Source organism: Dendropsophus ebraccatus, chromosome 3 (assembly GCF_027789765.1).
Source record: "Dendropsophus ebraccatus isolate aDenEbr1 chromosome 3, aDenEbr1.pat, whole genome shotgun sequence".
NCBI lineage: Eukaryota > Metazoa > Chordata > Amphibia > Anura > Hylidae > Dendropsophus > Dendropsophus ebraccatus.
Window position 1 is genome coordinate 108240593 of NC_091456.1, and position 22583 is coordinate 108263175.

Below are 22583 nucleotides of genomic sequence, written 5' to 3' on the forward strand. Positions count from 1 at the left end.
TATCCTGATCTCTCAGCAGCCACCCTTAACATGCGCAGATCATTTATCCCTGTTACCTCTATCTTGAGTAAAAAGGGAATGGTGTATAAATGGGGGCGTACAGCTGGCCTTATAGCGATGACTACCTCCGGTCCTATTATACTTCCTGACGTTGAAGCCGGCCTCCAATTTTTACGAGACTGGAGTGCTGACCGCATACCGTAAAATACCCGCGATATTGCATAGCCTCCTCGGAAAGAAGCCACATCTCAAGGATCCCTGTTCCACTGTGGATGTTATTTATCTTTTTTTAGAATCTGCAGACCACTATTCGGTGGACTTTAGCTTCTTTTAGACGTATTATCCTCTCCTCAGTTTAAACTGGACTCATTACCCCCATTGTAGGTTTGCTGCTACACGACGGTCCGCATGTTGTGCTGTCGGTAGCACGCTGTTGTGTCTCTTCAATAGCACTGTTAACACTTCTTATGGGCTCTTTAGTTTTATGTCTACGTATTACCTTACATCTTTGCTATTGTTAGTATGTTACGTTTATTCTGCAACTAAGGTTCACTCATTTCAATGTACCGTATTTCCTGTGCGTCCACTGTGACTTTTTCTGTGTCAGTGTTGATCTGTCTTGTCTTCTTAGTATGTGTTGTTCGTTTCCTGCTGATCATACAATAACGTTAGGCACCTATCTTAGTTGTGGTTATTACTTGCTTACCATGCCCTCGCTCAGCTGTTACTAATTTTAGCGTTATCTCTGTGCTACTAATTCTGATATATACGTATTTACAACTAATACCCAGAGAGGGCATCGACACTTACTTATTACACCACTGTCTGTTCATTTTCAAAACCATTCTTTTACCGATTGTTACTCACATCTGATACTAATAATTGACTTATTTGACCCGCAACATGTCTATTATTGTCGCTTTCCTTTCTTTAACACGTATTAGAGAAACTTCGCAAACACACCAAGGATGGTTTGTCTGTTTGTTTTCACTTGTTGTTTGTCAGTGTGTTAATTTTCAGCTGTTAACAATTCAGCTTATATTAGTTTATTAGCTTGTTTATTCAACCTCCTTGTTTAACGTTATCTCGCTTAAGTATATGCAAGTTATGTTTGTCATAAAATATGAAAAAATCCTTTCAATAAATAATATTGAAACATTAGGGGAGGGGGCTTTTTACTAATAACAATACTTTTTTTTTACACATATACTAGAAGCCCCCCTTGGGGACTTCTAGTATATACACTTTGATCTCTCATTGAGATCTTTGCTGTATAGTTATGCAGCAAAGATCAATGAGATCGGCACTCGTTTGCTTTCGGCTGCTGCAGCCGAAAACAAACGAGTGCCAAGCCGGGGTCGGCGCCATCTTGGAGCGGACCCCGGCTGGCACAACACACCCACTATTTGTATAGGAAAGGAGTATCACTCAGTAGTGTGTAGAGGTGGAAAAGAGGTAAATCTAGTATAGATAATAATCCACCGGTTCCAAATGATGGAAATAAGGACAATATAGTCTTGAGTAATTAATTGCAAGTGCTTTTGTGCATCTTTTATTGCGTAACATTGATGAAAACAGACATATCCCGACGTTTCGGTGAATGCACCTTTCTCAAGGAGTCTATAAATATGGAATACAGAGATCAATATCAGATTTGTCGTATATGAATACAGTAGATATGATACACAATTAATGGTGGCATAGGTGTGCATGATGATAAAGATGTGGGGGAAAAAACCCCGTGGGAACATAATACATAAGCAATAAATGAGAAAAGGGGTCTATAAACAAAGAATGTACAGAAAGGACAACAATAGGATATGGAGGATGTTCTAGGTCTATGGATGAGTAGAGAGAGGGACGATGTAGTCCATGGCTACAGGAAAAAACATATACAGAAGATTAGTCATATATAAATATACAGGCATGTCAATATCCTGATAATCGCATGTACCGAGTAGAACAGTGCAAGGTCGGGGTGTAATGGTCAGAGGCGGAAAGGAGACAAACAGGGGGGAGGAGGTGAGAAATATATAGAGGAGAAGGGTAGTACCTGGAAATGGATATCAACAGGGAGTGGAAGGAAGATGGGGCTGGTGAGGCAAGGCTGCGCCTGCTGAGGGGAATAAGGTATATTAAATCATGAATGATGAGTGGAGAACCTGTATGAGTGTGCAGGGTAGGGTTATAAGTTACCATGAAGGAGCGGTTCCGGGCAGAATGTAGGCTTCCACACTCGTGTGTGATGAGGCACCGGACAGTCCAGCTGGAAGGGTAAGGGTGGAGGTAAATAGTGGTGGCCAATTTGGTAGGAAGGATATAAGGGGAAAAGTATGGTTACCTGGGCGTAGATCTGCCGAAGGGCTGGTGATGTTGCGAGGCTATGTCGCGGGCTGATGACGTAGTGAAGCTGCGCCGCGTCGCTATATATAGGAGCGGCGCGTGCGCAGTAGGTCATGGGAGGGGCTGGGTGACGTGCGGCCGTGGAGGAGCGTGAATGGCTGATGCTCCATGATGTGGATGAGATGGGCGGAGTAAGATAGGAAGGGGGCGGATATGCCGGGTGACTGTGGGCAGTGTGACGTATGAGTCAGGTGACGCTGGATATAGTAAGGCCGGGGAGGAGCTATGCTGATGGTGGAGGGGGGACAAAGTGTGGGCGGAATGTAACTGAGTGGAGGGTATGAGACGGAAACAAGGATAAGTAGAGAGGGGAGTGGCCTAAATGTGTAAACCACTGGGGACGGGGGAAAAAATAATAATCAGTATATGAAGGATGGGGCTGCAGAGGGTATATATATGGGAAAGAGATAGATCTATAGGGAGATAGTATAATATAAATGGAAAGTCAGAGAGGATCTGGGAGGAAAAAAAAGAGGGAAAGAGGGGAGGATAGAGAAAAGGCTGTCGGGGTATGCACTGTTCATACTACCTGTCAGCTGCAAGAGCGGGCATGGGTCAAACCTGTGAGGAGGTATAATGATGTTAGTAATAATCAAACCGCAGGGAAGTGATGGTAATAACATATCGCATCATAAGTCAAAATAGTAGAGGCATAGACAGATACACTAGGGTCAAGTCAGACTCTTTCTTGCTTAATTGTACATGAGTTCATACTCTCTGTTTAGTCCATTAGGTTCCAGTGTTCCCAAGGTGTGGATCCAGTAGGCCTCTCGTTCCTTCAGTCTCTGGATCCGATTGCCACCCCGGCGCGCCGAGGGGATCTGTTCAAGTACCTGGTAGCGTAGTTGGGAAATATTGTGTTTGGCTGAGATAAAATGGGCTGGTATGGGTAGCAGAGTGCGGGCGCATCTAATGGTTGATTTGTGTTGTGAGATGCGGTCCCTTATGTGTTGGGTGGTTTCACCCACGTAGCCAAGGCCACAAGGACACTTGATGAGATAGACGACATAGCTGCTATCGCATGTATGGAAGCCATTGATATTGAATTTCTTGCCTGTGCGGGGGTGAGTGGCATAAGGACCCTTAGAAATATTGGAACACTGGTGGCAGTGGAGACAGGGGAAAGTGCCTCTTTTCTGTGTTGCTAAGAAGGTCTGTTTGTTAAGTTTTTTGATTGATCCTATGTCAGCCCGTACTAGGCGGTCACGGAGGTTGGGTGATCTTTTGTGGCACATGAGGGGTGGGTTCTGAAATTCGGTAATATCAGGATAGGCCTGGGTCAGAATGTTCCAATGTCGTCTGATGTTTTGTTGGATGAGGGGTGAGAAGGGATGGTAGGTGTTTACAAATGCTATACGTTTGGTGTCTGATCTCACCCTTCTGTCCATGAAGTTGATCCTAGTGTGGTCGGTCGTGTGGTGTGGGTAGCCTCTGCAAGTAAATTTACTAGACATCTCATCCAGTCGTGTCTGTCTGGTAGTGGAGTTAGTAACAATACGATTAACCCTGCAGAATTGAGATTTGGGTAGGGAGTTTTTAACTGATCGTGGGTGACAGCTGGAGAAGTGTAGGAGGCTGTTCCTGTCAGTTGGTTTGACGTAAAGGTCTGTGGTGAGTCTGCCAGTGTCGTCCTTGAAGACCTGTGTATCCAAGAAGCTGATGGTAGAGGTGTCATGATGTATAGTGAATTTCAGTCCTGGTGTGTGATGGTTGATGTCATTGAAGAATTCTAGCAATGTGTCAGTGGAGCCTGTCCAGATACAGAAGATGTCGTCAATGAACCTTTTCCAGAGTTTGATATGGTGTGTCAGATGGTGTGTATAGACAAATGTATTTTCAAAGTTGGCCATAAATGCATTAGCATACGGAGGTGCCACGTTAGAGCCCATCGCGGTGCCAGACGTCTGTATATAGTACTGGTCACCAAACAGAAAAAAATTTTTTGTCAAAATGATACGGAGGAGTTCAAGGCAGAAGTCCTTTTGAGATTGTGTTAGTGTGTGATCGTTGTTAAGGAGAATACTGGTGGCAATGATGCCGTCGTTATGTGGGATGCATGTGTACAGGCTACAGACATCAAGGGTCACAAGGATACTATCAGGGGGCACCGGGCTGGCTATGTTTAGATGAGTCAAAAAATCAGACGTATCTAACAGAAAGGATCGTGTTTGTCTGACTAGGGGGGTAAGGATTTTTTCCACAAATATGGCAAGAGGTGACAAGATTGAGTCAGTGGAGGCCACGATAGGACGACCTGGTGGTTTTTGGAGGTTCTTGTGAATTTTGGGTAGGGTGTAGAACACCGGGGTCACTGGGTTGTTGTTCGTGAGAAACTCTTGTAAGTGGTTATCAATGGTGTTGTTATGGATGAACCTATCTAGGATGGATTGGATGTCCCGAGAGATCTGTGGGGTGGGGTCACTATCAATGGCCATGTATGTATTAGTGTCATTAAGTTGTGTCTGAATCTCAGAGATGTAGTAGGAGCGATCTAGGACTACAATGGCCCCGCCCTTGTCTGCCGGTTTAATAATGAGATCCTTGTTTTTGGCCAATGTGTCGAGTGCCATGCGTTCCATGTGGGGGAAGTTGTTTTGTAGACGGTAATGTCCCTTATGAATTTTGTCTATGGTATGATTAATATCTCTTTGAACTAGAGAGATATATGTTTCGATGGGGTGGTGGGTCCTAGGTGGGTTGTAGGAGCTACGATTGCGAAGACCGACCCCTTTCAGGGTGAACATCCCTGTTGGTGTTGGTCTTGCGGTATCTGTAGGTAGTTTGTCAAAGTGGGCCCTCAAGCGCAATGTCCGGAAAAACCGGAAAAGTTCTTGATCGAGCTTGAAGCTATCAAATCGTGGTGTTGGACAAAATGAGAGTCCCTTCTGTAGGAGAGACATCTCAGCTGGTGATAAAGTCTTAGAAGAAATGTTGTAAACAAGAGGTTCGGTTCCTACCTGGGAGCGGGTCTGCATCCTGGGTTGATGTCCTCTGGTGGTAGTCTGGTTGGTGCGGTTGCCCTGGCGGTTGCGGTTCCGTGGGCCGTGGAACATTCTGCCTCGATATGACCCAAGATCACTACCCGAGCTAATATTGAAACATTAGGGGAGGGGGCTTTTTACTAATAACAATACTTTTTTTTTACACATATACTAGAAGCCCCCCTTGGGGACTTCTAGTATATACACTTTGATCTCTCATTGAGATCTTTGCTGTATAGTTATGCAGCAAAGATCAATGAGATCGGCACTCGTTTGCTTTCGGCTGCTGCAGCCGAAAACAAACGAGTGCCAAGCCGGGGTCGGCGCCATCTTGGAGCGGACCCCGGCTGGCACAACACACCCACTAGACACCAGGGAACGGATGCCTACCTTATTAGCGGGCATGGCGATCACACCGTGCCCGCTAATAGCCGCGGTCCCAGGCTACTCGCGGCACCCGGGATTGCGGCGGTTCTGAGCGGGGCCGATACGTCATATGTCCCTAAGAGGTTAAGGCCGGGTTCACACTACGTTTTCGCAATCCGTTTTTTTCATCCGTATTTTGCAAAAAAACAAATGAAAAACAGATGAAAAAAACGGATGCAACTGTGTGCATCTGTTTTGATCCGTTTTTACATTGACTTCCATTATAAAAAAAAATAAAAATTGATCAAAACGGATTTAGCGTACACAAAAAAGTGGTCATTTTTGTGTCCATTAAAAAAAGGGTCCACAAACTTGTAAGCTCCCCTGTATGGCCTCATTTACACTGTCCATGCATGGTCCATATATTCAGTTTAGGTGTATTTTGGCCACCAAAGTGAATAGACCTTAATTGCCAAACATTTGCATTTTTTTGGCACACTAGGCTTAGTAAATAGGTTATTTACCTAAATCTATTCACCTAAATACTAAACCTCTTCTATTGTATAATACTTCCTTGTTTTCTAAGTGGAAAATTCCTAACCTAGTACTTTCATTTTCTCTTTCCTGCTTCTCCTTATGTCCTCAGCAAACAAATCTGAACAACATGGATATGTTTTCTCATTCAATAACTTTTAATAGCAGTAAGGAACTAAGTGAAAGGCAAGAAAAGGACCTAAAGCATTATTTTTCTTTGAGGAAAAGGTCTAATGGAGGAGAATGTGAAGTTGTCAAGCTAGGATCCTTCTTGTACAGCGTGGCCTTCAAGAAGAAAGAAGGTAAGGTGTGTCTCCTGTATTTGCAATCTTTAATCATAGCAGAAGGAAGAGATTGATGGTACACAATGTTTATTAGGGGCCACAGAAGAAAACACAATTAAATGTGGGACTGATAACCTTACTACAAAATAATATAAGTTATTTTTGAAACATACTTAAAAAGGAACGATTGGAATGAATAACCTGGTACGCACATAAATACAAGGTAAAAAATAGGCAGAAAAAAACAGGCACTACACTAAGATGTATAGGAAACATGCACAAAACCTGCAAAATAGAGATGGCTGGTGAAAGCATACAAAAGGAAGCAAGCATGATAATGGCTACTGGATATTGTACGTCCCCCTGAGACCGCACTGATGGCATATAAACTGTATAAATATATATGTTTAGGTATTACACAATTTTCTATGCATAAGGCCACCACCACACAGCGTCTTTTTTCAGCTGTTCCGGTGCTGTTTTTGGACGGCCGTAATTTTTTACCTTAATAACAGCTGTGCTTTTGAAATAATGGGCATTATTTGGGTGCAAAATGACGGCCGTCCAAAAGATGGCTGCGAAATGGCAAAAAAAAAAAAAAAAGATGTTTTGTGGTTATAGGCTAGTACTATATATCCCTAAGGAAGGTTCACCCTGTGTTTGTGTTTTGATTATGTTGACTAAATTATTGAATTGCATCCGTTTTTTGCATAAAATGTGATTAATAGTAACCAATTCAGGTGTGGTTTTCAATAAAAAGGAGTTTCCGTTGGTCAGCCTTTTTTAATATATTGCTACCGGTGCATATAAAAGAATAAACATTTTATCCTTACCTGTCTGCATTCCCTCGGTGTCTCTTATGGTGCTGCCGGTGTCCCCTGCCGACCACAGAGTCTTCACATCCAAGACGGAAATAAATCATAAATGGACGAGCACTTGGAAGGTCAATTCATAACCATAAACGACCATAACCATAAAAAACGACCACAAAGTGATCCGAAAAAAACCTTCAATTTATTGTGAATAAGTATGCCTAAATAACACACACACAAGTTAAAATAAGACATAGTTGAGTGAATTGTCAAGAAGTGACAGAAGTAGGTAATCGTATGGAGCAGGGCTGTGGAGTCGGTAAGCCGCAGCTCCGACTCAGACTCCTGCTCCTTCATAAATGGCCAGTCATATACCCGGGGAGTTATTTATCACACTGGATCAGCTTCTCCCTAATGTCCTACATGATCCTGGGGCAATTTCTGAAGGAATGAGGAAAGATATAAAGCAGCTTTTCCTGTGTGTGCAGTGGATGCAGCCAGTCTCCAGCCTCCATGTCCTGAACAACTCACCACTAGACTAGATGGAGCAGATGGTCTTTTTCTGCTGACAGTCTTCTATGTTTCTAACTAAATATTCACCATAAACACAGAAACACTGCTAACAATGCCAGATCCCTGTAATATAGAGGTCAGTCATAGTGATATAGAGAGGGGGGTCACACATAGTGATATAGAGAAGTCACACATACTGATATAGAGGGGTCACTGTGGGTGTGGGGGCACGCCATAGCACACACACACACAACCTGCTGCAGCCATAGCATACACACACAGCGTGCTGCAGCCATAGCGCACAAACACAGCCTGCTGCAGCCTTAGCACACACTCACACAGCCTGCTGCAGCCTTAGCACACACACAGCCTGCTGCAGCCGTAGCACACATACACACAGCCTGCTGCAGCCATAGCACACACACAGCCTGCTGCAGCCATAGCATACACACACAGCCTGCTGCAGCCATAGCATACACACACAGCCTGCTGCAGCCATAGCATACACACACACACACAGCCTGCTGCAGCCATAACACACACACAGCCTGCTGCAACCATAGCACGCACACACACACACAGCCAGTGGCGGATTAAATATACCCTGGGCCCTGGGCTGTCCACCCAACCTGGGCCCCCCCCCCCCCACAAGTCAATTCGCCCACATTATAATCCGCTACTGCGCCCCCCCCCCACTGTCCCCAATAAACACTGCCTGCCTCCCCTCCCTGCTGGCCCCAATAAACATGTTTGGTCCCTTGCTGGTACCTCCAGTAAGCATTGCCCACCCCACCTCCACTGCCCCCAATAAACATATTGCCACCTCACCTGGTCCCCTGATGTTGCCCCCCCCCAAGGTCACAGCAGCACAGTGGATGTCAGGAGAGGAGGGTACTGATCTTATAGGAGAGGTCCGAGCAGCACAGAGGATGTCAGGAGAAGAGGGTGCTGATCTATAGGGGAGGTCACAGCAGCACAGAGGATGTCAGGAGAGGAGGGTGCTGATCTATAGGAGAGGTCCGAGCAGCACAGAGGATGTCAGGAGAGGAGGGTGCTGGTCTTATAGGGGAGGTCGCAGTGCCCAGCAACACAGAGGATGTCAGGAGAGGAGGGTGCTGATCTATAGGGGAGGTCCCAGCAGCACAGAGGATGTCAGGAGAGGAGGGTGCTAATCCTATAGGAGATGGTCCCCCTTTATAGATGGTCTCCCTCTTTCCCCCTCTATAGATTGTCCCCCTCTTTCCCCCTCTTTAGATGGCCCCCCTCTTTCCCCCTTATAGATGGTCCCCCTCTTTCCCCCTTTATACATGGTCCCCCTCTTTCCCCCTCTATAGATGGTCCCCCTCTATAGATGGTCCCCCTCTATAGATGGTCCCCCTCTTTCCCCCTTATAGATGGTCCCCCTCTTTCCCCCTCTATACATGGTCCCCCTCTTTCCCCCCTTATAGATGATCCCCCTCTTTCCCCCTCTATAGACGGTCCCCCTCTTTCCCCCCTTATAGATGGTCCCCCTCTTTCCCCCTTTATAGATGGTCCCCCTCTTTCCCCCCTTATAGATGGTCCCCCTCTCCCCCCTCCCTTATAGATGGTCCCCCTCTCCCCCCTCCCTTATAGATGGTCCCCCTCTCCCCCTCCCTTATAAATGCCCCCCTCTTTCCCCCTCTATAGATGGTCCCCCTCTTCCCCCCTCTATAGATGGTCCCCCTCTTTCCCCCTCTATAGATGGTCCCCCTCTTTCCCCCTCTATAGATGGTCCCCCTCTTTCCCCCCTTATAGATGGTCCCCCTCTTTCCCCCTCTATAGATGGTCCCCCTCTTTCCCTCTTTATAGATGGTCCCCCTCTATAGATGGTCCCCCTCTTTCCCCCTCTATAGATGGTCCCCCTCTTTCCCCCCTTGTAGATGGTCCCCCTCTATAGATGGTCCCCCTCTTTCCCCCTTTATAGATGATCCCCCTCTTTCCCCCCTTATAGATGGTCCCCCTCTCCCCCCTCCCTTATAGATGGTCCCCCTCTCCCCCCTCCCTTATAGATGGTCCCCCTCTCCCCCCTCCCTTATAGATGGTCCCCCTCTTTCCCCCCTTACAGATGGTCCCCCTCTTCCCCCCTTATAGATGGTCCCCCTCTCCCCCCCCTTATAGATGGCCCCCCTCTTCCCCCCTTATAGATGGTCTCCCTCTTTCCCCCCTTATAGATGGTCCCCATCTTCTCCCCTTATAGATGGTCCCCCTCTTTCCCCCTTTATAGATGGTCGCCCTCTCCCCCCTCCCTTATAGATGGTCCCCCTCTCCCCCCTCCCTTATAGATGGTCCCCCTCTTTCCCCCTTTATAGATGGTCCCCCTCTCCCCCCCTTTATAGATGGTCCCCCTCTTTCCCCCCTTATAGATGGTCCCCCTCTTCCCCCCTTATAGATGGTCCCCCTCTCCCCCCTCCCTTATAGATGGTCCCCCTCTTTCCCCCTTTATAGATGGTCCCCCTCTCCCCCCTTATAGATGATCCCCCTCTTTCCCCCCTTATAGATGGTCCCCCTCTTTCCCCCTTTATAGATGGTCCCCCTCTTTCCCCCCTTATAGATGGTCCCCCTCTTTCCCCCTTATAGATGGTCCCCCTCTTTCCCCCTTATAGATGGTCCCCCTCTTTCCCCCTTTATAGATGGTCCCCCTCTCCCCCCTCCCTTATAGATGGTCCCCCTCTCCCCCCTCCCTTATAGATGGTCCCCCTCTTTCCCCCTTTATAGATGGTCCCACTCTCCCCCCCCCCTTATAGATGGTCCCCCTCTCCCCCCCCCTTATAGATGGTCCCCCTCTCCCCCCTCCCTTATAGATGGTCCCCCTCTTTCCCCCCTTTATAGATGGTCCCCCTCTCCCCCCTCCCTTTATAGATGGTCCCCCTCTTTCCCCCCTTTATAGATGGTCCCCCTCTCCCCCCTCCCTTATAGATGGTCCCTCTCTCCCCCCTCCCTTTATAGATGGTCCCCCTCTTTCCCCCCTTTATAGATGGTCCCCCTCTCCCCCTCCCTTTATAGATGGTCCCCCTCTTTCCCCCCTTTATAGATGGTCCACCCCTATTTTCCCCTTTATAGATGCCCCCCCCCGTCAGTAAATAACACAAAAATAACAAAATATAACTCACCTACCCTGCGTTCCCCCGTCGATCCTCTCTCCTTCTGCAGTCTCCGGCTGATGCGCGGCTGCCAGGAGTGTCCCGTCCTCTCCCCGGCAGCGCGCGCATCACACAGCTCCTAGTGCCGCCTGGGCCCTGACTTCCGGTACGTGCGCTCCCAGTACCGGAAGTCAGGGCCCCAGGCGGCACTAGGAGCTGTGTGATGCTTGCGCTGCCGGGGAGAGGATGGGACACCCCCGGCAGCCGCGCATCAGCCGGAGGCAGCCGGAGACTCTTGTGACCACAAGCGAAACAATCCTTGCGGTCACAAGAGCCTGCAGTGGCGGGGGGAAGGGGGCCTCCCGGGCGGCATTATAATGTGGGCGGCGTGGCATGGGCCCCCCCGGAGCCTCGGGCCCCAGGCGGCCGCCCAAACCGCCCACATTATAATCCGCCACTGCACACAGCCTGCTGCAGCCATAGCGTGTGCACACACACACACACACACACACACACACAGCCTGTTGCAGCCATAGCATACACACACACAGCCTGCTGCAGCCATAGCATACACACACACAGCCTGCTGCAGCCATAACACACACAGCCTGCTGCAGCCATAGCACGCACACACACACACAGCCTGCTGCAGCCATAGCGTGCACACACACACAGCCTGTTGCAGCCATAGCATACACACACACAACCTGCTGCAGCCATAGCGCACGCACACACACACACACACACACACACACCCTGCTGTAGCCATAGCGCACACACACACACACACACACACACACACACACACACACACACAGCCTGCTGCAGACATAGAATACTGAAGAAAAACACCACAATGAGGACAGAGGTTATGGCTACACTACTTATGTCTTCTCCTCCTCCGCTATATTACACAGGATATCTTCATATTACACTGCTGCTCATATACAGTCATCCAGCATCCAGAAAGAGAACAGCACAGGTCTCCCCCACACAATGGACTCTTCCAGCTCAGAAACAAACTGCCAAATAGTGACTGTCAACTTTTTCCCGACAGCCCTTATCTAATAGAGCCATTGTCCTTTTACTGATATACTCCCTGACCACCCTTATGTTATAGGGCCAGTGTCCTATTAGAATGTTGCTCATAATATGTATTGATGAGCAAAACTTATAAAATTCATATCGAAACTCAATTCTAAATTGTTATAAGATTTTTTTTAAAGCTAAAGTCGGAGTTGGTACTTTTTTTTCCCCGACTCCAGCCAAAACTAGCTCCGACTCCAACTCCACAGCCCTGGTATGGAGAATCAGAACATACAAGTTATCCAACCTGACTAGTTGAATTAGGACACTATGCCAATAATGGCCACTGGGGGTCAGTGTTGTTTACCAATTCTCAATATAAACAAGATGTAACTTTGTTCAAAAGATCTAGATTGCAATAACTAATTTAATATGAGTCAGGCTGCTATACAAAAAATAGCCACTTGAGGTCAATGTTGATCACAGTGTGTAGATCGCACTGGCTCCGTTCAAATGTATCTACACGTGCATCATTCATACAATCAACCCCTGCAACCACCTGGCCAGCGTCCAGTGCCTGTGGACACTATTGTGTGCTGATCACACTTACTTAAAGTAAATATATATAGTAGATAGCAGCAAACTGCATACAGACATGTTAATACCAAGCCTCAATATTCCCGTATAGAGCGAACAGGACAGTTTCTTGTCAGCCCCTGGAACACGGGCTGGGGCGTCATTACCTCCTATTTACGATCCTCCAGATAATAAATAAGGTAATAGGTAAACAGCGACTCTGCTGCAGACAGAATCACTCGGCTGAGCACTCAACTATGATTCATTAAAAACGCAAACAGGCCCCCTCTACATGTTTTGGCACCTATAGTGCCTTTGTCAAGAGGCTATATGCCCATAAAGTTACATCTTGTATATATTGAGAATTGGTGAACAACACTGACCCCCAGTGGCCATTATTGGCATAGGGTCCTAATTCACCTAGTCAGGTTGGACAACTTGTATGTTCTGATTCTCCATACGATTACTTACTTCTGTCACTTCTTGACAGTTTACTCAACTTTGTCTTATTTTAACTTGTGTGTGTTATTTAAGCATACCCATTCAAGATAAAGGTATCTTTTACTATTTTCAGTCACTTGGTAAATTAAAGGGTTTTTTGGACCACTTTGTGGTCTTTTTTTTTTATATATGTCCACTTCCAAGACAAACTCATCTCGGGAGTAACTTTCTGCTCTGCCAATCACTGGCCACGGGGCAGTCATGTCTAAGTCAGTGATTGGCTAAGCAGGCTGTCACTCACTCTATGGTCAGCCAGGGACACCAGCAACACCCGAGGAATACACTGAGGGAGAGCAGACAGGTCAGGATAATATGTTTATTCTAATAAATGCGCCAGCAGCAATATATTAAAAAAGGCCAACCTTTAAGCTCCATTCACTTTAATGGAACTGAGCTGACAACCCCACCCAAACTGGAGACAACACTCTTTCTCTGGAAAAAAGTGGCCATGTTTTTCTAACTCTGGATAAACCCTTTAATCTGTGGGGGGGGGGAAAGAAATTCCCATTTAATTACAAAATTTCTTTCTTTAATAGTGAGGGAGAGGGTGTTAAATCAGAAATACCACTGTGTGGAGTCACAGGGAGAAGTTATACATTTGACACTCAAGGAAGAGGAAGCAAAAGACCAGGTAAGGTAAATCAACCACACATATCTGTAAAAATGAAACAAAAATCAGATCAAACTCAAAAACAACTTCTTCTGTTAGAACATAGAGAGCAGAAGCATTGCTAGGGGTTCAGCACAAAGGGGGCAAAACACTTCTGGGGCCTGAGTGGGCCCCCAACAGAGCCGAGTGGAACGAAAAAAGAATCCCTGGCACACAAACCCCACCAACCTATGTACTATAGCACTTCATACCCCTACCAAAAACAAAAGGTGTATATATGGGGGGGGGAAGATTTATGAAGAAATATTAGGCCCGCCCCCTTTTCCCTGGCAAGTGTCACACGCCTTATAGGCAATCCAGCAGGGTGCCCGAACCTGCGCCCAGCGTACTAAATCTACACCAGCTTCCAGCAGGTGTAGATTTGGATCATGATTTACACCTGCGAGCATGATAAATGAGGCGCGGGAGGAAGCCACACCTCCTCCCCGCCTTGTCACCCCCCCCTCCAAGCTCCCCCTTCCCGCCCCTTCAGGCGAGCAGGGCATACGGCAGGCGACTCGGTCGAACGTTTCATAAATGTCCCTTTCCTTCCTTCTCTTCACTTCCCTTTCCACGTTCTGAAATATGTACACAATGCACCAATAAAACCAATAGTACTACAATCACAGGCAGAATACATGATTATTATAGAAGAGAACACAGCAGTGGCCGGGTGCAGTCACAGGTAGGATACATGACTGTTACAGAAGAGAACACAGTAGTGATTGGGTGCAGTCACAGGCAGGATACATAACTACTACAGAAAAGAACACAGCAGTGATTAGGTGCAGTCACAGGCAGGATACATAACTACTACAGAAGAGAACACAGCAGTGATTGGGTGCAGTTACAGGCAGGATACATAACTATTACAGAAGAGAACACAGCAGTTATTGGATGCAGTCACAGGCAGGATACATAACTACTACAGAAAAGAACACAGCAGTGATTAGGTGCAGTCACAGGCAGGATACATAACTACTACAGAAGAGAACACAGCAGTGATTGGGTGCAGTTACAGGCAGGATACATAACTACTACAGAAGAGAACACAGCAGTGATTGGGTGCAGTCACAGGCAGGATACATAACTATTACAGAAGAGAACACAGCAGTGATTGGGTGTAGTCACAGGCAGGATACATAACTATTACAGAAGAGAACACAGCAGTGATTGGGTGCAGTCACAGGCAGGATACATAACTACTACAGAAGAAAACACAGCAGTGATTAGGTGCAGTTACAGGCAGGATACATAACTATTACAAAAGAGAACACAGCAGTGATTGGGTGCAGTCACAGGCAGGATACATAACTACTACAGAAGAGAACACAGCAGTGATTGGGTGCAGTCACAGGCAGGATACATAACTACTACAAAAGAGAACACAGCAGTGGCCGGGTGCAGTCACAGGCAGGATACATGACTGTTACAGAAGAGAACACAGCAGTTATTGGGTGCAGTCACAGGCAGGATACATAGCTATTACAGAAGAAAACACAGCAGTGATTAGGTGCAGTTACAGGCAGGATACATAACTATTACAAAAGAGAATACAGCAGTGGCCGGGTGCAGTCACAGGCAGGATACATGACTGTTACAGAAGAGAACACAGCAGTTATTGGGTGCAGTCACAGGCAGGATACATAACTATTACAGAAGAGAACACAGAAGTGATTGGGTGCAGTCACAGGCAGGATACATAACTACTACAGAAGAGAACACAGCAGTGATTGGGTGCAGTTACAGGTAGGATACATAACTGTTACAGAAGAGAACACAGCAGTGGCCGGGTGCAGTCACAGGCAGGATACATAACTATTACAGAAGAGAACACAGCAGTGATTGGGTGCAGTCACAGGCAGGATACATAACTATTACAGAAGAGAACACAGCAGTGATTGGGTGCAGTCACAGGCAGGATACATAGCTATTACAGAAGAGAACACAGCAGTGATTGGGTGCAGTCACAGGCAGGATACATAACTATTACAGAAGAGAACACAGCAGTGATTGGGTGCAGTCACAGGCAGGATACATAGCTATTACAGAAGAGAACACAGCAGTGATTGGGTGCAGTCACAGGCAGGATACATAGCTATTATAGAAGAGAACACAGCAGTGATTGGGTGCAGTCACAGGCAGGATACATAGCTATTACAGAAGAGAACACAGTAGTGATTGGGTGCAGTCACAGGCAGGATACATAACTATTGCAGAAGAAAACACAGCAGTTATTAGGTGCAGTCACAGGCAGGATACATAACTATTACAGAAGAGAACACAGCAGTGATTGGGTGCAGTTACAGGCAGGATACATAGCTATTACAGAAGAGAACACAGCAGTGGCCGGGTGCAGTCACAGGTAGGATACATGACTGTTACAGAAGAGAACACAGTAGTGATTGGGTGCAGTCACAGGCAGGATACATAACTACTACAGAAAAGAACACAGCAGTGATTAGGTGCAGTCACAGGCAGGATACATAACTACTACAGAAGAGAACACAGCAGTGATTGGGTGCAGTCACAGGCAGGATACATAACTATTACAGAAGAGAACACAGCAGTGATTGGGTGCAGTCACAGGCAGGATACATAACTACTACAGAAGAGAACACAGTAGTGATTGGGTGCAGTCACAGGCAGGATACATAGCTATTACAGAAGAGAACACAGCAGTGATTGGGTGCAGTCACAGGCAGGATACATAGCTATTACAGAAGAAAACACAGCAGTGATTAGGTGCAGTTACAGGCAGGATACATAACTATTACAAAAGAGAATACAGCAGTGGCCGGGTGCAGTCACAGGCAGGATACATGACTGTTACAGAAGAGAACACAGCAGTTATTGGGTGCAGTCACAGGCAGGATACATAACTATTACAGAAGAGAACACACCAGTGATTGGGTGTAGTCACAGGCAGGATACATAACTATTACAGATGAGAACACAGCAGTGATTGGGTGCAGTTACAGGCAGGATACATAACTATTACAGATGAGAACACAGCAGTGATTGGGTGCAGTTACAGGCAGGATACATAACTGTTACAGAAGAGAACACAGCAGTGGCCGGGTGCAGTCACAGGCAGGATACATAACTATTACAGAAGAGAACACAGCAGTGATTGGGTGCAGTCACAGGCAGGATACATAACTATTACAGAAGAGAACACAGCAGTGATTGGGTGCAGTCACAGGCAGGATACATAACTATTACAGAAGAGAACACAGCAGTGATTGGGTGCAGTCACAGGCAGGATACATAGCTATTACAGAAGAGAACACAGCAGTGATTGGGTGCAGTCACAGGCAGGATACATAGCTATTACAGAAGAGAACACAGTAGTGATTGGGTGCAGTCACAGGCAGGATACATAACTATTGCAGAAGAAAACACAGCAGTTATTAGGTGCAGTCACAGGCAGGATACATAGCTATTACAGAAGAGAACACAGCAGTGATTGGGTGCAGTCACAGGCAGGATACATAACTACTACAGAAGAGAACACAGCAGTTATTGGGTGCAGTCACAGGCAGGATACATAACTATTACAGAAGAGAACACAGCAGTGATTGGGTGCAGTTACAGGCAGGATACATAACTATTACAGAAGAGAACACAGCAGTGATTGGGTGCAGTCACAGGCAGGATACATAACTGTTACAGAAGAGAACACAGCAGTGATTGGGTGCAGTCACTGGCAGGATACATAGCTGTTACAGAAGAGAACACAGCAGTGATTGGGTGCAGTCACAGGCAGGATACTTAACTATTACAGAAGAGAACACAGCAGTGATTGGGTGCAGTCACAGGCAGGATACATAACTATTGCAGAAGAAAACACAGCAGTTATTAGGTGCAGTCACAGGCAGGATACATAACTACTACAGAAGAGAACACAGCAGTTGTTGGGTGCAGTCACAGGCAGGATACATAACTACTACAGAAGAGAACACAGCAGTTGTTGGGTGCAGTCACAGGCAGGATACTTAACTATTACAGAAGAGAACACAGCAGTGATTGGGTGCAGTCACAGGCAGGATACATAGCTATTACAGAAGAGAACACAGCAGTGATTGGGTGCAGTCACAGGCAGGATACATAGCTATTACAGAAGAGAACACGGCAGTGATTGGGTGCAGTCACAGGCAGGATACATAACTATTTAAGATGAGCAACCTTTTTAATAGTTCGGTACGCTTGCTGAAGATTTTTAATCAAAGTTTGGATTTGTCCGAACCTTAAACGAACCACACTAAAAGAGCTAAGTAATTGCAGGTGTTAAGCTGCTTTAGTGCAATTCAGCAAGTTTGCTTATCACTAGTTACCTGTCCGTGCTCCCCCCGCGCTTATCTCTAATAACTATTAGGGTCAATACACCGGGAGTCTCACACACGAAATCCGCCGCTAATCCGCAATACACGTATTAATAATAATAAGAATAATACGTGTATTGCGGATTAGCTGCGGATTTCATGCGTCTGACACAGTGCTCTCTGCTGACATCTCTGTCTGAGACAGGAACTGTCCAGAGCAGGAAAGGTTTTCTATTGGGATTTGCTGCTGCTCTGGACGGTTCCTGTCTTGGACAGAGATGGCAGCAGAGAGCACTGTGTCAGACTGAAAAGAAAACACCACTTCCTGCAGAACATACAGCAGCTGATGGGAAGACTTGAGATTGTTAAATAGAAGTAAATTTCAACTCTATATAACGTTCTAAAACTATTGATTTGAAAGAAAACAATTTTAGCTGGACATCCCCCTTAAAGTTATGCTAAGAAAACTATTCTGGAACAGCTTTCCTTAGAACTCGGTTTCCTTGTTATTCCTCCTGGAAATCTATACACCGAAGAATGTGTAGAATGTCCACAGATATCATGCTGTTTCTTCAGCTGTAATACGGTTGGGAAAAAAAAAAATCCGAAAATGGTCTTTGTCTGGTTTGTTTTTAACCTGCTTTGTTAGTTGTTTTCCGAGCATCTCCTCAGAATATGTCGGACATAACCTATTTAGTAACACCTGGAAGCCAAAAAAACCTTTTTGTAGCTACCGACTGATGTTGTTTGAATACCTTATAAACTTTAGTCCAACATCTATCCATCAGATTAATGTAATGTTAGCAGGGCCTGCATTTGGCATTTGACAGTTGTAAAGGGGACAGAAGAGCATTTTTTTCTTTTTTTTATAATCTCAGGTGGGCAATTCTTTTAAACTTTAAAAATCTTTTTAATTAAAAGTTAATTTAAATATGAGAATGAATGTATTAATAGTAAAATAGTAGAAGCATAAGAATTATGTCAGCTGACATGATTTTATTTATTTATTTCACAGACAAATATGCAATCCCTAGAAGTGGCTGGTAAGTAAGATGATGGTGCTTACCGTTCAGTTTGCATACAAATTGCAGTAGTGTAGCACTAACAGCATTGTTTGATGTTTGTTTTGTTCTTGCACTTTGTTTTATAATGTAGAACAAATAGAGCTTACACATTCTATAATGGAAAGTTGAGTAACTCTCAAGATAATTGTATTATAATCACCAAAATTGATCAAGAAATTAAAGCAAGGAGGATATTAAAACACAGCAGAACATTTAATTCTATAATAATTAAACTGTACCTTAAAATTTCAATCTGAGCACTCCCTTTTAGGCTATGTTCATACAGTTCAAAATACAGCTGTAATTTTGAGGTAAAAATAACACATTTTCAATATAATAATGCGCTCAATTGAGGTGAATGAGAAATTGGTCGGCAGTGCACACACAAGGTAGGACTGGTACCTTGGGCCCACCAGGGAAACTGACTCTAGGGGCCCACCCTACATATACAGATGTGAACAGTGCCAAACTGTTGACATTAGCACACTTTGCATATAGCCATGTATGTGACCAGCAATGCTAGCTCACTGCCAGTCACTTGTACAATTGTTTCTGTGACACCATATGCAAACAGCACAGAGTGACACATACATTATTTGAAGGAGTATTCTCACATTCAGAAATGTAGCTTGTCACTGCTTTCAGTTTCTGGTTTCTGGTACAGTTAGAAAAACATTAAAGGGGTATTCTGACCTACTAAGTAAAGCAGGGTCTCTTATCAACCTTGAGAGGAGTTCCTTTATCTTTTAGTAAACTACCAGGTGTAGAGAATTCTCCTGTTTCTAATGCTGTATTCACAAGAAGAATTATTTTCTCATTCAATTTTGCCACACAATTTCTGCAGATTTACAGTAAAACTCTGCTATGAAAAAGCAGTGTGTGTATTATAGCATAGAGCAATGTTTCCCAACCCTTTTCACTTCAGGGCACCCCTACCAGAGAACCTGCCAATCAAACATTTTAGGCTCCACACTTTTCCAGCAACTTTCTCCCCTTATTTCCACCCATAGGGTAACCCCTGTATGTATGATCCACTGCTGTGCCCTCCATATAGTAATAATGCCTCCTGATGTGCCCCCTATATAGTAATAATGTCCCCTGCTGTTCCCCCTGTAGTAAAATTGCCCCCTGCTGTGCCCCCGATATAGTAATAATGCCTCCCGATGTGCCCCCCAAATAGTAATAATGTCCCCTGCTGTGCCCCATATAGTAATATTGTCCCTGCTGTGCCCTCCATAAAGTAATATTGCCCCCTGCTGTGCCCTCCATATATTAATGTTGCCCCCTGCTGTGCCCTCCATATAGTAATAATTCCCCTGCTCTGCTGTGCCCTCCATATAGTAATAATGACCCCTGCTGTGCCCCCATATAGTAATAATGCCGCCTACTATGCCCTCCATATAGTAATAATGCCTACTGCTGTGCCCTCCATATAGTAATAATGCCCCCTGCTGTGCCTTCCATATAGTAATAATGCCCCCTGCCCTGCTGTGTCTTTATTGTAAATGCCCCCTGCCCTGCTGTGCCCCCCATAGTATATGCCCCCTGCTGTAGTGTGTCCCCCATAGTATATGCCCCCTGCTGTAGTGTGCCCCCATAGTATATGCCCCCTGCTCTGATGTGCCCCCATAGTATATGCCCCCTGCTGTAGTGTGCCCCCATAGTATATGCCCCCTGTTCTGATGTGCCGCCAAAGTATATGCCCCCTGCTCTTCTGTGCCCCTATAGTATATGCCCCCTGCTGTTATGTACCCCCATAGTATATCTATCTTCTTTCTTCTTGCTCATTCCTTCAGCCTGTCAGCTGGGGGACAGATCCTCCAGCAAGCGTGATGATGTCACATCACCACACCTGCTGGAGAGATCACATCCAGTGTGAGAGTGTCTGAGATCTCACTGAGTAGAGCTGCAGTATCGATTAGAGGGGAGGGGGAAAGCACTATCCTCAGCTGTGTGGGACGGGGAGTGGGGGAGGGCAGCATTTGAAAATCTTTGCTCAGCTTAGTGAGGTCATGGGGGAGTTAACCCCTAGACGACCCGGGATGTACAGTTACGTCATGGAAGTCTTTCACCAGACGACCCTGGACGTAACTGTACGTCCTGGGTGGTTCTCCCGCTATGAAGCGCGCTCAGGAGCGGAGCGTGCTTCATAGGGGGTGGGGGACGGCTGTAGTGAGCAGCTGGGACCTCACCGGTAATGACATGCTGCAGCGATCGGGCTGCCGTGTGTCATTAACTCCTTAAACGCAGCGATTGCGGCGCGGCCGCGGCGTTTAAGTGTAAGTGACAGGGGGAGTCCCCTGTCACTTACCATTTGTTGAAACGGACCGCCGGAGGTCTTTCACCTGCCTCCGTGCGGTCCGATCAGCGATCTGCTACACTGAGCCTGCACAGGGAGGCTCAATGAGCAGATCGCCGATCACACTGATCAATGCTATGCCTATGGCATAGCATTGTACAGTGTGAGCAATCATAGTACTGTATGTAAAAGTCCCCTAAAGGGACTTCAAATGTGTAAAAAAAAAAAGTTCAAAACACTATTACACTACCCCAAAGCCCCTCCCCCAATAAAAGCCGAAATCATCCCCCCATCCCATTATATAAATAAAATATATAAAAATAAATAGATAAACATATACTATACTGTAGTGTGCGTAATTGTCCGATCTATTAAAATATAACAAGCATAATTGCAAACGGCGTACACGAAAAGAGGGAAAAAAGTGCGCGGATTACCGATTTTATGTTACATTATATATAAAAAAAAATCTATAAAAAGTGATCAAAAAGTCCGATCTTCACAAATATGGTATTAATAAAAACTAGAGATCATGGTGGAAAAAATGACACCCCATACAGCCCCGTAGGTGAAAAAAATAAAACCGTTATAAGAATCATAATAGGCCCATTTTATTAATAATTAATTGCCAAAAAAAGGATTTCATAAAAAAATATATATATATAACATTAGAGAATCTGTGTAACCTGCATATGGTTGTGTTCGGACTGACCTATAGAATAATGGTATCTAGGGATGGTCCGAACCCGCCGAGGTTCGGGTTCGGCTGAACCCGAACGCTCGGCATTGGATTACCGCTGTCTGCCCTGCTCCGTGCAGCGGGTGGATACAGCGGGAGGACCGCCTGGAAAACTGGGATACAGCCTATGGCTATGGCTGTATCCCAGTTTTCCAGGCGTTCCTTCCGCTGGATCCACCCGCTGCACGGAGCGGGCAGACAGCGGTAATCATTGCGGATGGTTCGGGTTCGTACGAACTCCTTACGAACTCGGTTCGGACCATCCCTAATGGTATCATGTCGCTTTTACCATATAGTGCATACGTAGACACATGAACCCCCCAAATGTTACCATATTGCATTCTTTTTTACGACCTATTTATATCTTCATAAATAATATATTTGGGGTTCCATCATACATGTTATGGTAA

The 22583-nt window shown here is 45.8% G+C and overlaps 1 protein-coding gene and 1 long non-coding RNA gene across 4 annotated transcripts in view; one reads left to right on the top strand and one right to left on the bottom strand.

Annotated features, from left to right (window-relative positions):
* Positions 1-1525: 1525 nt before the first annotated feature.
* LOC138787270 (uncharacterized) lies at positions 1526-5445 on the bottom strand. The gene is made up of 3 exons (XR_011362331.1): positions 5361-5445; positions 2933-2964; positions 1526-1876 (listed from the first exon to the last, which is right to left on the bottom strand). It is a non-coding gene; the product is annotated as an uncharacterized lncRNA (long non-coding RNA).
* A 946-nt stretch (positions 5446-6391) lies between these two features.
* Positions 6392-22583, top strand: part of LOC138787271 (protein mono-ADP-ribosyltransferase PARP14-like) — a 93447-nt gene continuing 77255 nt past the window's right edge. For all 3 annotated transcript variants that reach the window (XM_069964493.1, XM_069964494.1, XM_069964495.1), the window contains exons 1-3: positions 6392-6586; positions 13634-13728; positions 19087-19114. In XM_069964493.1, the coding sequence (XP_069820594.1) occupies positions 6415-6586; positions 13634-13728; positions 19087-19114 (295 nt within the window). In that variant the 5' untranslated portion in view covers positions 6392-6414. The remainder of the gene's footprint in view (positions 6587-13633; positions 13729-19086; positions 19115-22583) is intronic.